Source organism: Biomphalaria glabrata, chromosome 9 (genome assembly GCF_947242115.1).
Source record: "Biomphalaria glabrata chromosome 9, xgBioGlab47.1, whole genome shotgun sequence".
Lineage (NCBI taxonomy): Eukaryota > Metazoa > Mollusca > Gastropoda > Planorbidae > Biomphalaria > Biomphalaria glabrata.
The window spans coordinates 38,436,256-38,449,122 of NC_074719.1; the positions used below are offsets into that span (position 1 = coordinate 38,436,256).

The window sequence follows — 12,867 nt, forward strand, 5'->3', positions numbered from 1 at the left end:
ATTGACGTCACAGATGGTAATTGACATATTTTATTTCCCTCGGACTTACATCTCGAAGCGCTACTGTAAACATAACACAGCTCAAATCGTATAGAATGAAGGAATATAGAAACGGAAATCAGATTTGGCATTTACAGGCCAAAACTATTTTATTCAGGAAACTTTTTTTCTAAATGTTAACTTAGTCTGAACTTTTAAAAAAATCAGCACACGATGAAAGACAGTAGGGCTGCCGGATACCAGATGATGGGAATAATTACTTCCAGCGTCAGTTGTAATTAATACCGGACGCGAAATGTCTAGGTGGTGAAGGGAAGATATTTTTATTGCGAAATCTGTTAATTTTCAACGAAATGCTTTTAGACGAGTGAGTCTCTAGGAAAACATTTTTGACAGAAATCAAAGTAAAGAACACAATGCTCAATGACCTGCTAGATCGAGGTCACCTTAATTTGTTTTTTTTTACAAAGCTTAAATCGTCTCTCTCTGTCTGTTGGTCTGTCTGGTACAATTTTCTTTCTCCCGCATCCATTCTTGGATCAAGTTGAAACTTTGCACAATTAATTGTTTTACCTAAAAACATACGAATCAGTCACAAAATTAACACATTTTTACATTAATTATTTGTAATTAATTATTTTGTTTGGTATCGAAAAAAGGGGAAATAAAAACAACTTATTGAGAAATTTGGCAGTATTATTCCCTTTAACTAAGGGAAAGAACTTCACATTTAAAGTTAATATCTTTCGGGAGTGGGATAAATAATAACGTGTTAAAAAACGTACAAGACAGACAGACAGACAGAGTGAATTGATATAAGCGTAGTAAAATATTGGTATTCGGCCTTCAAAACCACAATCGACAGTATGTTATGTAACTACCTTCATCAAGCAAATGGAAGACATTTGTTACATGGGGGCCCTTGACAAGCGCATCGCAAAATTATATGACCCACTGGCCGATCAAATTTGGCGCACTGTTTTAATGGAACAAAACAAGCAAAATATATATTTAAATTTTTTTAGCTTTTCTAAGGGGAAGAGCCGCGAAATCACTGAGGTACATCTCAATACTGCAAGGTTTAACTCCCTTTTCTATATAAAACAAAACTAAATAGTTGCCAATATTTAATTAACTAGTTGGCTCATTTTTTTTTCATATTTTGTTAGAAAAATGAATAATTGTGTAAAGTTTCAATTTGATCATAGAAAGAGAAAGTGGACAAACATAAGGTGTACAAGATTTGTACCAGACAGACAGACAGACAGACAGTGTGAGTTGATATAAAGCTTTGTACAGATAATTCCTTAACATATTTCGTCTGCAGTGTGTGTGTACACAAAGTTTCCTTGTTATTAAACAGTTCTTTGTCAATGAACAGTTAACGTAGAGTATCCGCAAGTGCACGGCCTGCAAGAGGGTGTAGTTGAGTATCCGCAAGTGCACGGCCTGCAAGAGGGTGTAGTTGAGTATCCTCAGGTGTACGGCCTGTAAGAGGGTGTAATTGAGTCTCCGGAAGTGCACGGCCTGCAAGAGGGTGTAGTTGAGTATCCGCAGGTGCACGGCCTGCAAGAGGGTGTAGTTGAGTATCCTCAGGTGCACGGCCTGCAAGAGGGTGTAGTTGAGTATCCTCAGGTGTACGGCCTGCAAGAGGGTGTAGTTGAGTATCCTCAGGTGTACGGCCTGCAAGAGGGTGTAGAGTTCCCTAAGCAGCGCTGGTCAGATCAATAAAACGAAATCATCACTTCACGCACATATCTCTCTTTTATTTATCCATTAGATGGACACTTTCTGTTTGTGTGCAGCTGTGTATGTGTGTGGGTTTGAGAGTGAGAGACAGGGTGAGAGAAAGAGAGTGATATGGGAAACGTTTCAAGGTGGAGAATTTAATCCACAGAACATTTGCCTGAATCAACCAGGAAAATGAATGATTTAGTAGAGTCTCTAATTAACATGCACGGCTAGATTAATATATCTATATGCGTAGGATATAAATATACTCCATATAGCAGTGATGCCCAACCTAATTCAATCTGCGGGCCATTTTAATTTCCAACACTCGTGTCGCGGGCCACATGATGAAAAAGATACAAAAACTTAATGAAATTTACCTGAAACTATTTTATTTCAAACCCGAGGATCTAGTACTTACATTGATTTTTTTCGGATATCTGCATTTTCTCTTTACACTTCAAAAAATGGCATAAGTTCTGTTTATATTTTGTTGTTCTTGTTTAAAAAAAAAAACAGTCAGACTTTCTTTATAAAAACAAACATGTTGGCTAACAATGGTATCATGCTCTACAATAAAGTAAAGATCCGTTCACTTTTCCTAGTAGATTCTTTAGTCCTATTTCATGAACGCACAAATGTTAAATGCCTTGGTAGTAATCCATTAGGAAAAAAAGTGAAGGCACTAACGTAGGTAAAGATACATTTTGAACATTGTTTAAGATGGGGGGGGGGGGGGGTTTCTAACTTTTGTGCCGACGATTCGGCGGGCCGGATGGAAGCACGTCGCGGGACGTATTTTGGGCATCACTGCGGAATATAGCATAAACATATTTGTATTCTTCTTTGAGGTGAAATCATTGATTTCTAAAATTATATTAAGCGATGGATAGATCGATTGATAGATCGGGTATCATTTTTGTTTTTAGCGCTTTAATATTATTCACTCTGCCACTCTTTACCTATCTATGTATCAGGGCCGGCCTTAAATAATTGGAGGGCCTAGTCTTTCTTTCGGTTGATGATGTCTTTTGCATGAACAAAACAGGCCCGCTTTCAAATGTATGTTATAATGCACACCTATTGCTTGACTTGATCACAATTGAAATGACTTGCTGACCACATTCAGAAATTGCAAACTTAAATTGAATGGCCATAATGGTCATATCGCTAGGTCCACGGGGCTCGCAAAGACAATCCTACAGGGAACAGTATCAGGGAAAATAATTTTTTTTAAAAGGCAGACAGAGAAAGCCATGGGAAGGCAGGTTAGGCAACAAGGGACTGGCCTATCATTGAAAGAGATTCTAGTCTTGGCGAAAGTCAGAGAGGAATGGAGAAAGACGGTCGACAGATCAGGAGTGGTGCACCAACTAAGGGATATGTGAAGGTGACGGTGATATTAGGGGGGGGGGGGGAAGGAATTCGTATCAAAATTAATTGTTTCGTTCATTTTGTCCACCAACTGGATTTGTAAAATTATTTACTGACCTCTAAGGGCTCACGTGAAATGACTTCTGCTTGGAAAGACGATTCATTTCCGTTCTTTGCTTCGTGAGCCCCAGCATTATTTCCCCTGTTTTATTAGAGTAGCCTCCCCTTATATTCGCACTTGTTCACCCTGTATTGTATCCATGACCCTCTGATACTGTATTGTAATACATTGATTCAAAACTTGTGGTAGCATTATTTTAGAGTTAATGTGTATTATAGAATAATAGTGGAACATCGTTTATCCGGACTTGAGTTATCCGGAACGTTAAAAATCTGGACTGCCTCTTGTTTTACAGTATGTTATCTAAGTGATCGTGATGGTGTGAAGCGAAATATCAGCGAGTAATTCTCTCTATATTAATGGGAGGCTACTACGTATAACGCTTTGTTCCCCGGTATACATCTCTTATATTTGGTGTTTACGTACGGCGCAGTACCCCATTTGAATATTCTTTATATTGTTGGTGACATGGACTGTTTATAATATTCCACATTCGGTCAAGACGATCGATTAGCCAGTCAGAACCCGTTCCCAATTAATATGGATAATCGACGCACTAGCTATGTTTTTACCTGCCCTTGCTCGGGTTGTTGTTTTTTTTTCGATCTACTACTGTTTTGTTAAATTATAAAAGGCACTTCTGTTGTTTGAATAGTTAAAATCTATGTCAAGATGCCTCATTGGCCTAAATCTAGTAAACTCTCTTGCTTTAGGCCAGTGTAGGGCAACCTTACATATCGTAGGATCACCGCTATTAGGCCTATTTAAGGAACTTTCATGACAAATTTCATTAAGATTGGTCAAACGGTTAAATTTCTATAAAGGATATGCATACATACATACATACATACATACATACAAACACACATAAATACATACATACATACAAACATACATACATACATACATACATAGGCTACATTACATACAAAAATACAAACATACATACATACATACATACAGACAGACAGACAGACATATTCCTTACAATTTGCTTCATCTATTAGATAGAGCTTTCGGAAAATATAGATCTAGTCCTAAACTCCTAATAGTCTGAACTTAGATGCTTTATCTGTTTTAAGAGACTATAGATCTATCAAAACATGTAGTGCATGGTTTAGACAGGAAGAGGAAGTGTCCACTGCTGAAAGACGAGAAACCCGTAGAAACTGGATGGCGACAGCAAGTAGAATTGGAATTCAAATCAATCGAAAATAGAAATAAATTTTGAATACCACTTTATGTGAGGGGTACCCAAAATACGACCCGCGGACCAGATCCGGCCTGCAAAAGTGGTTTTATCCGGCCCGCCGAAACGTCAGTAGAAAGTGTACATAGGTTAGGGCCCTGACTTTATCTTTAATTGATTGGTACCATGACATTTAAAATTTGTATTTTATCAAATGGGAGACTGAAGAAACTACAAGAAGACTGAATTTAGAATCTACCAGGAAAACTGAATTGATTTCTACTTTTGTAAAGTGTGGCTGTTTTTTTTTTTAAACAAAAAAAACATATAAGCAAATTATAAAACAAATATGACGGCTTTCTTGGTTTTGAGCCGCGATTGTTAAAACTATGTCTAGATATTTGAGGATCCATGGGAATATTTACCAAAAAAAAAGAGACCAGAAAATTAGTCGTTGGCAAGCTAGCTATAATATTGTTCACATTCTAAGTAAAGAAATGAAGCCAGTTTCCGACGCGTAAAAAATGTCATTGTAATGAACTAATAACGACTAGAATAGCAATACCATGACTTATTAAAGACAACCTGCACCCATTAAACCACTGTTACATCAGATCTTAAGTGGTCGTCTCCTTTCCATTAGGACTAAAACAGAAAGATTTAAAAATTCGTTCATCCCACTTTCGGTCAGAGTGTTACAAGATCATCTGTCATCATCGAGAAGTACATAGAAGTCTAATTTATAAAGCGCTGGTTGTGAATGTGTATGTGTTTCATGTGTGAATGTTGTTCGTATTTGCATCTATATTGTTATTATTACGCTGAGGTTGTCAATTGTAGTCAAACTGAATTTCCATTTGATTAGATCAGTAAAAATTATCTATCTAAAAAAATCTATCTATCTATTCGACAAGTTTGCAGTAGACAGTGAACGAGCACAAACACATCTCACACGACATTCCTTTAATACTATGAACACACACACACACATCGGACATGACCTTTCCACACGCTGGACACACGCAGAAAATAAACAGCTCAGTTACCTTACAGTAATGTGATCCACAAGTTTCTAATAAAATTGTTTCATGTCAATTTCACTTCGTTTTTTTGTACATTTTCGGTCATGTGGCCCGCGACACGAGTGTCGGAAATTAAAATGGACCGCAGGTCGAATTAGGTTGGGCATCACTGCTTTATGTACATCGGTATGAGAAGACTGAATGGTTGTGAATACAAGAAGCTTCGTTTCAAAACTGTTTGAACATAAATATCGTGATCAAAGCTGCACTCATTTAAGAGACTAAGAAGTGATTTTCTGCCTTGACGCTAATGGTAGTTGTTTGCTTATTGTTGACTGTGAACCTAAATATTACTAAATACCCTTCAGATTGTTGTAGAAGTCAGTAATGCCAAACCTACGACCCGAGGGCAATTTTCATCCCGTGAGGGGCCATTATGAGGCCACTTTAACCTTCTTTCCCAAAGTGCATAAGGAAGTGCGAAAGTCTCGGTTCCGGCAGGACTAACGTTATTTATGGTTGCGGTAGGAGAATTTCTAAGGCCCTAAACTGAGGAGTAGACTAGGTACTTCTGTGCTAGAGTGTACCAATACGTATTCAATTGACTTGTTTTTTTTTTTTGGTTTTGTTTTTTGTTTTGCTTCTGCATAGGGCAATTTTCTAACTCTTATCTTATAAATTACGGACGTTACTTTAAAAGCGAAGATGATTACTTTCAGTGCGACATGGTTTTCTTTAGTGGACCAATGGGTGAAGAGAATATTTAGCAGACTATTTCCGTGATGGCTTTGGGCGCTCAGCAAACATAACCTTGCAAGGGAGATAAGCGTTTTTTTTTTCACTCAGCCACACATTTCGATACGTGCAACAACAGATGAACTAATTCTATACATTGAATGTTCTTTCTCAATACTGCTTGTATATTTTTACAAAGCTTATATCAACTCAGTCTGTCTGGTAAAAAGTTATTTCTCCGACACAAAATCTCGGATCAAGCCGAAATTTTGCACAATTATTTCTTTTACCTGACAATACAAGAACCGATATTAAAAAAAAACAAACCAGTTAGTTAATTAATTAATCCAATGGTAATTAATTGTTTGATGTTTTGAACAAGGCAAAGAAATCGTACTTGACAGATGTGGTGGTAAAAGTTGAATTAGTCCCCTTGAGGAATCTTGAGCCCTGAGTAAACATTTTTTGTATACATTTAAAAAACGATCATGTAAACATTCACCAAGATACCCAAGTGATAGGAGTAATAGGAGCATAGCGCACTGAGAAAGCAAAAAGCTAAATAAAAATAATTGGTAAAAATAAAAATAGTTCTATCGCACAGATTTATATCTCTAGGTCAGTTACACATACAATGACTTGACTAATCCAAACCAATTGATACAATTACACTAAATATAAACTTTGTTTTTTTTTTAAAGTATTTTTTTATATTTTTCTTGCTAGAACAATTTTTTTGTTACTTTGATTGAATTTTGTCTACCGTAATAGCACTGAATATGTGTTGATGTACGATCATTGGGCTGCAGGTCCAAATAGCTAGACTAACTAAGCGTCACTAAGAGTACGCGTATTAATTTCTCAAAACGTAAAAAGGGGACTAAATCCATATTTATATATATATATATATATATATATATATATATATATATATATATATATATATATATATATATATATATATATACGGATTTAGTCCCCATCATTACGTTTTGATAAATTAATATATATATATATATATATATATATATATATATATCAAGTTTTAACTTGATCTGAGAATGGGAAATCAGAAAAAAACATGTTTAAACTTTTTACCATACAGACAGACAGACAGACGAAGAGAGTTGTAAAAATTGTAAAGCTCATGTATAGTGCTTGAAAAGTCATAGTTCTCTAGTGCCGTTTATTCCATACAAACTTGCAATCTTCCTTGAAACATGAAAGAGATGAAAGCGGTGAATGTTCTTATGCTCTTAAGTTGGACACTGATCGCATGGAAGGGGAGGTAACTCCATTATCTCTGCCAACGTAACTTCTTGGCCTTCACTTTGCAGAGAGGTTGATCTCAGCTCCTTGGAGATTTATAAAGTCTGGTCATGCCAGTATTCTCTCTTTTAAAAAAAATATTTTTTTCTATTTTCATAAAACTAAATGCAAACTTAGAGATAAAAGAAAAACAGGGGTGACAACAGTTGGACAAGGGCAGCAACCCGGGCAAGGCCAGCAACTCTTTGACCCGGGGGGGGGGGACATAAAACTAGACAATAAAGGTTTTGAATGTTACAAGTAAATAAACAAAAAAAAGTAGAATATAAAGCAAATAGTAAGGGGAAGGGAAAAAAATACAAAGAGAGTTTAGAATATCGTACAAACTCAAAGGTGGCCCCCGATTGGTCCGCTATACAGGAAGGGGGTGATAAACTTGACAATAAAGGTTTTGAATGTTACAAGTAAATAAGCAAAAAAAGTAGAATATAAAGCACATAGTATGAGGAAGAAAAAAAAAGAGTACAAAGAGAGTTAGGAATATCACACAAACTCAGAGGTGGTCCCGGTGGGTTCGCTATGCAAGTAGACAAAAATTTTTTGACTATTTCTGCACGAATATCAGGAGCCAAGAGCTACAATCTACCAACGATGGATATAATAACTCACACATACACAATACTTATTTAAAACACGATTGTCTGCGACCACTTAGACTTAATGCCGAGGCCCTGCTAGTCGCCAGTAGAATACTACCAACGTTAGCATTGCAAATTCTTTTTACAATTAGGCAAAAAGATTTCTGGCAATACTGGAGTCCCTAAGAGTGTATACAACTTATAAATTGCCCGAAACACCGCCTAGAAAATCTTGTTTGATGTTACATTAATTGCATCATCTAATGTATGTGTATCTAGTCATTCTAGTGTATGTGTATCGAGTGTATGTACTGTTTTCATGTCTAATGGAAGTAAAAGATAGGCCAAAAGAGAACCATAGCCAACAGCTGGCTTGCAAGGTACGCAGTGTGTTGAAGGTGGTAAAGAAGAAGAAAGGGCTTGCTAGTTCTTGTCTCTTCCGCCAAGCAGATCCTCAGGAACATCGCACATTGTGGAGGCAGCATTCTGTTAGCGGCTCAATACAGCGTGCACGTATGAACAGCTCTGTTTGTCTATCTATCTATCTATCTATCTATCTATCTATCTATCTATCTATCTATCTATCTATCTATCTATCTATCTATCTATCTATCTATCTATCTACCTGTCTGTCTGTCTGTTTATCTATCTATCTATCCATCCATCCATCCATCCATCCACCTACCTGTCTGTCTGTCTGTCTGTCTGTCTGTCTGTCTACCTACCTACCTACCTACCTACCTATCTATCTATCTATCTATCTATCTATCTATCTATCTATCTATCTATCTATCTATCTATCTATCTATCTACATTTATATATAACCCTCAAACTCCTCTAAATGATTGTTATTTAAGCTTCTGTATAGTAGAAAGACATTGAAATGAATATAGGCCAACGTGGAATGTTACACTTGCATAATAGGGTTACGCTTTGATAGGTCGGTGATCTGACACCTTTTTGGGATAATAATTCGGAAACCCATTCAATGTTCCATTGAAAGTTAAGTACAAGGATTATAATGATCGTAAATTTCCTTCCTAACGGAAGAAAGACAAATAGGCCTAAACGATGAGCCTAGAGATTGGATATTTTACTGCATACATAATTATCGGACAAAATGGAGCAAAGCGGAAGTTTGGAAATTGAGAAAATGGCTCCTCGTCTCATCTCTCTCAGAACCCCCCCCCCCCCCACACACACACACTTTACTTCTACATTATTTTTTTAACAAAATCTTTTTTTTTTTCTGTTTTCACATAAACTTCAGGAACACTTGCGTGAATTTCCTGATGCTGTGTATTAAACTCAATATCCTTTTTTTTTTTTTAATTTGAATGTTTTTCAGCTAAGAGCTTTAGAAAAGACAATATAAAGAAAAGATGCCGTGTAAACAAGCAATTCAACTGATTGCAAGATAACGAAACGTGAAGCTATTATTGCATTTTTTTTTTATTTTTTTTTTTGCTTTAAGAAACCACGTTTTAAAAATGTTTATGTGACTTTTTTTTAGCGCGGTATTTAGATTTCTACTTGTTATATTCCTGCGTTTTGCTACCGCGGAAAAAAATTATAGAAAAATGTTTTCTTTCATCTTACATTAAAATAATCACAATAGGAACACAGTAGGCCTATAATTAGAAGAGCGAGATTTATAATAATTAAAAGAGCGAAATGAATTTGCAGCGTTGATGCATGTAAGATACATTGTTGTGAGGTTAGGATATTCACTTAAAACATCTCAAAAATCCAGGGTAATGATTGCAAAAAGCGAGTATAGGGCGCTTAAACTCTAAACCCGGGTAGATGAAACTCGTAAACTAAGGATAGTAATTCATCTAGGAATAAAACACCTGCTGCCTTGCAGATGATCTTGGATGATCAAAGGCTATGGGAGCAGACCAAGAAAGAAAAGCAGGCTGAAGTCTGAGTCAATGGGCTTCCTGGTGCATAACACATTGACACGCAACCTCATCTATGTTGGAGTTCAGTAACGATTCTAATAGATGTGGCGTCCTGCCCGTGGAATCCCGCCGCGCAGGTAGGAGGACGAGCGCTCCGCCTCGAAGGAGCCCACACAAGCGAGCTGGTGGTTCTTTTACTATAGCAAGAGGCCAAACAAGACTCTGGCCAAAAAGCCTCCTATAGTGCAAAAAACTATGCGGTGAACTACCCACTTGCCTGAATGAAAAAAATAAATTTCTGTCTGAAATAATGTTCTTATGTTTGCATTGCCGGCATGGTCTGATGGATGTTCATGAAAGGGAAACAACAGTGTAGGCCTAGTCCACAATCTTCATACAGTCATTTTTATTTGTAGGGTAGGGCCTACTTCCTGGCTTGTCGGGCATTTTCTTAGCTTTAGAGATCGGCATTTTGTGCCCTGACAATAACTAGCCACTTTATTACTGCATGGTCTAAATTTATATAGCCCCAGGCGCAAAAGGGTTCCACGCCACTGTACTAGATGATGCATCTAAATTTATATAGCCCCAGTCGGGAAAAGGTTTGACGCCACTGTACTAGATGATTCATCTAAATTTATATAGCCCCAGGCGGAAAAAGTTTGACGCCACTGACCGAAATGATGCATCTAAATTTATATAGCCCCAGGCGGAAAAAGGTTTGACGCCACTGCCCTATATGATGCATCTAAATTTATATACCCTGAGGTGGGAAAAGTTTGACGCCACTGCCCTAAATGATGCATCTAAATCAGTATCGCCCCATGCGGGAAAAGGTTTGACACCACACCACTGCCCTAGATGATGCATCTAAATTTTATATAGCCCCATGTGGGAAAAGGTCTGACACCACGGCCCTAGATGATGCATCTAAATTTATATAGCCTGAGGTGGGAAAAGGTTTGACGCCACGGCCCTAGATAATGCATCTAAATTAGTATAGCCCTAGGCGGGAAAAGGTTTCATGCCACTCCCTAGATGATGAATGTAAATTTTATATAGCCTCAGGCGGGAAAAGGTTTGACGCTACGGCCCTAGATAATATAGCTAAACGTTTCACTAGCTAAGGTCTACCTTCCATTAGCTACTGGATGTAAGAGGTCAAATCCTGACAAGAAGAAGACCAAGTACCGGTATCAAGCTAAAAAATAGTTTGGGTCTATTTCGTTAAGCTACAGAAGTTATTTTGTTTTGTTTGTTCTTCTTAAAGAACTAAAACCCCGCTTTTTTTTTTTCTTTTACAGGTTGCACTTTTTATTTGTGGACTGATTTTGATCTGTGACAAAAGTGCTGCCTTTCAAGTTCAGGACAGTACATCGCCTGGGATAGAAGACAATGACCTGACACCTCAGGATGGAACAGATCGGGAACTGGACGGGCAAACCAGCTACACACAGCCGCTGGCCCTGCTGGACAGTGTGAACTCCCTGGGACAAGCCCGGGACCCCATTTTGTTTAAGCTCCTTGGCCAGGCCTTCAGATACAGAGGCCTGACCGACATGGAGATCGCAGACTTCCTGTCGGACGCGGCCAGCAAACTCCAGTGGAGGCAGCCGGAGAAGAGGTCATGGAGCCGCGTGAGTGTCCAGCCGAGGTTTGCCACTTTCGGAACAAAGCTCGTCCCCAACAGAAAGATGGAGAACAACGGAGCGACACTCTTACGCTACGGGAGGAGTACATAAATACTTGTTCCAAAGTCCTTTTTCATTTCCCCCCTTAAAACATTAATTAATTTAAGATTGTTAGCATCAAAAAAAATGTGTTGATTTCTTTCAAACTACCTTACATCAATTGCACTTTTTTTTTAAATGTCATTTAATACAGTGAGTTTATTGTTCCCATTTCAAAGATTTTAGTGCGACGACCTCAGAAATTTGGCAACAAAACTGCTTCAATGAAATTTATTGGCTGAGAAATTTGAACTGATTTTAATGTGAAATAATTGAACTAAGCAGAGAAAAAAAAGAAACGAAACGAAAACTCTTTCCACTTTCCCGTGGTGAAGATAATTTCATTATCCTTACATAGAAGGGCAGCGTGGAACTTGCTTTAAGAAATGGTTACAAAAAAAAAAAAAAAAAAAGCATAATAAAGTCGTCTGCTTCTCATTGAAACAAAAAGTTAAAATTGATTCGGAACAAAATATATTTGTATTGATTCTGGGTGAGGGATAGACGTGTTATACAGACTACATTTCACTGAAAGCTAAACTGGTCATAACTTGTTTAATAAAAGATGGTCAGTATATAGACTTCATTCTTCTTGGCTGTTTTATAGTATGGTCTCACTGAATGTTCGTGTGAACAAATGATCGGAATGCACTGTATTTACTTGATGCCCTAATTTTCGGTTTTATACCATCATTGTTTGTAAAATGTTTTACATGTTTCGGATGTTCCTTCAGAGTTGACGATAGTTTACTTCCTAGTCCAAACCTCCCGCAGAACGACGAGGGATGGGAGCGGGCAGGGTTTGAACCCGGGACCATCGCTAAATCCACGCGACAGTCCAGCCAGCCCATTTCATTCCATATCTACACCTACCCCTTGTTGTTGTTTTGATGTTGTTGTTTTTTTATGCACCCCTTTAAAAGTATCCGATTAAGTTCTGTTCACTTAGAAATCAATGATAAACCAATACATTACCGGTTCTGAATGTACTTAAAGCGAGCAGTGTAACTCTTGTGTCCTCGAAAACAAAAATATGAGTAAATCATTTAAAAAATAAAATAGCTTGTAAATCTGAACAGTAACCCATGCTCTCACTTTACTACGCACAATAGAACAGATCAGATAGAGGTCTATAATGAAACCAACTTTTTCT

The 12,867-nt window shown here is 37.5% G+C and overlaps 1 protein-coding gene across 1 annotated transcript in view; it reads left to right on the top strand.

Annotated features, from left to right (window-relative positions):
* Positions 1-12,295, top strand: part of LOC106061438 (uncharacterized) — a 34,907-nt gene extending 22,612 nt beyond the window's left edge. The window contains exon 2 of the mRNA XM_056042734.1: positions 11,289-12,295. Coding sequence (XP_055898709.1) covers positions 11,289-11,726 — 438 coding nt within the window. The 3' untranslated portion in view covers positions 11,727-12,295. The remainder of the gene's footprint in view (positions 1-11,288) is intronic.
* Positions 12,296-12,867: the final 572 nt, after the last annotated feature.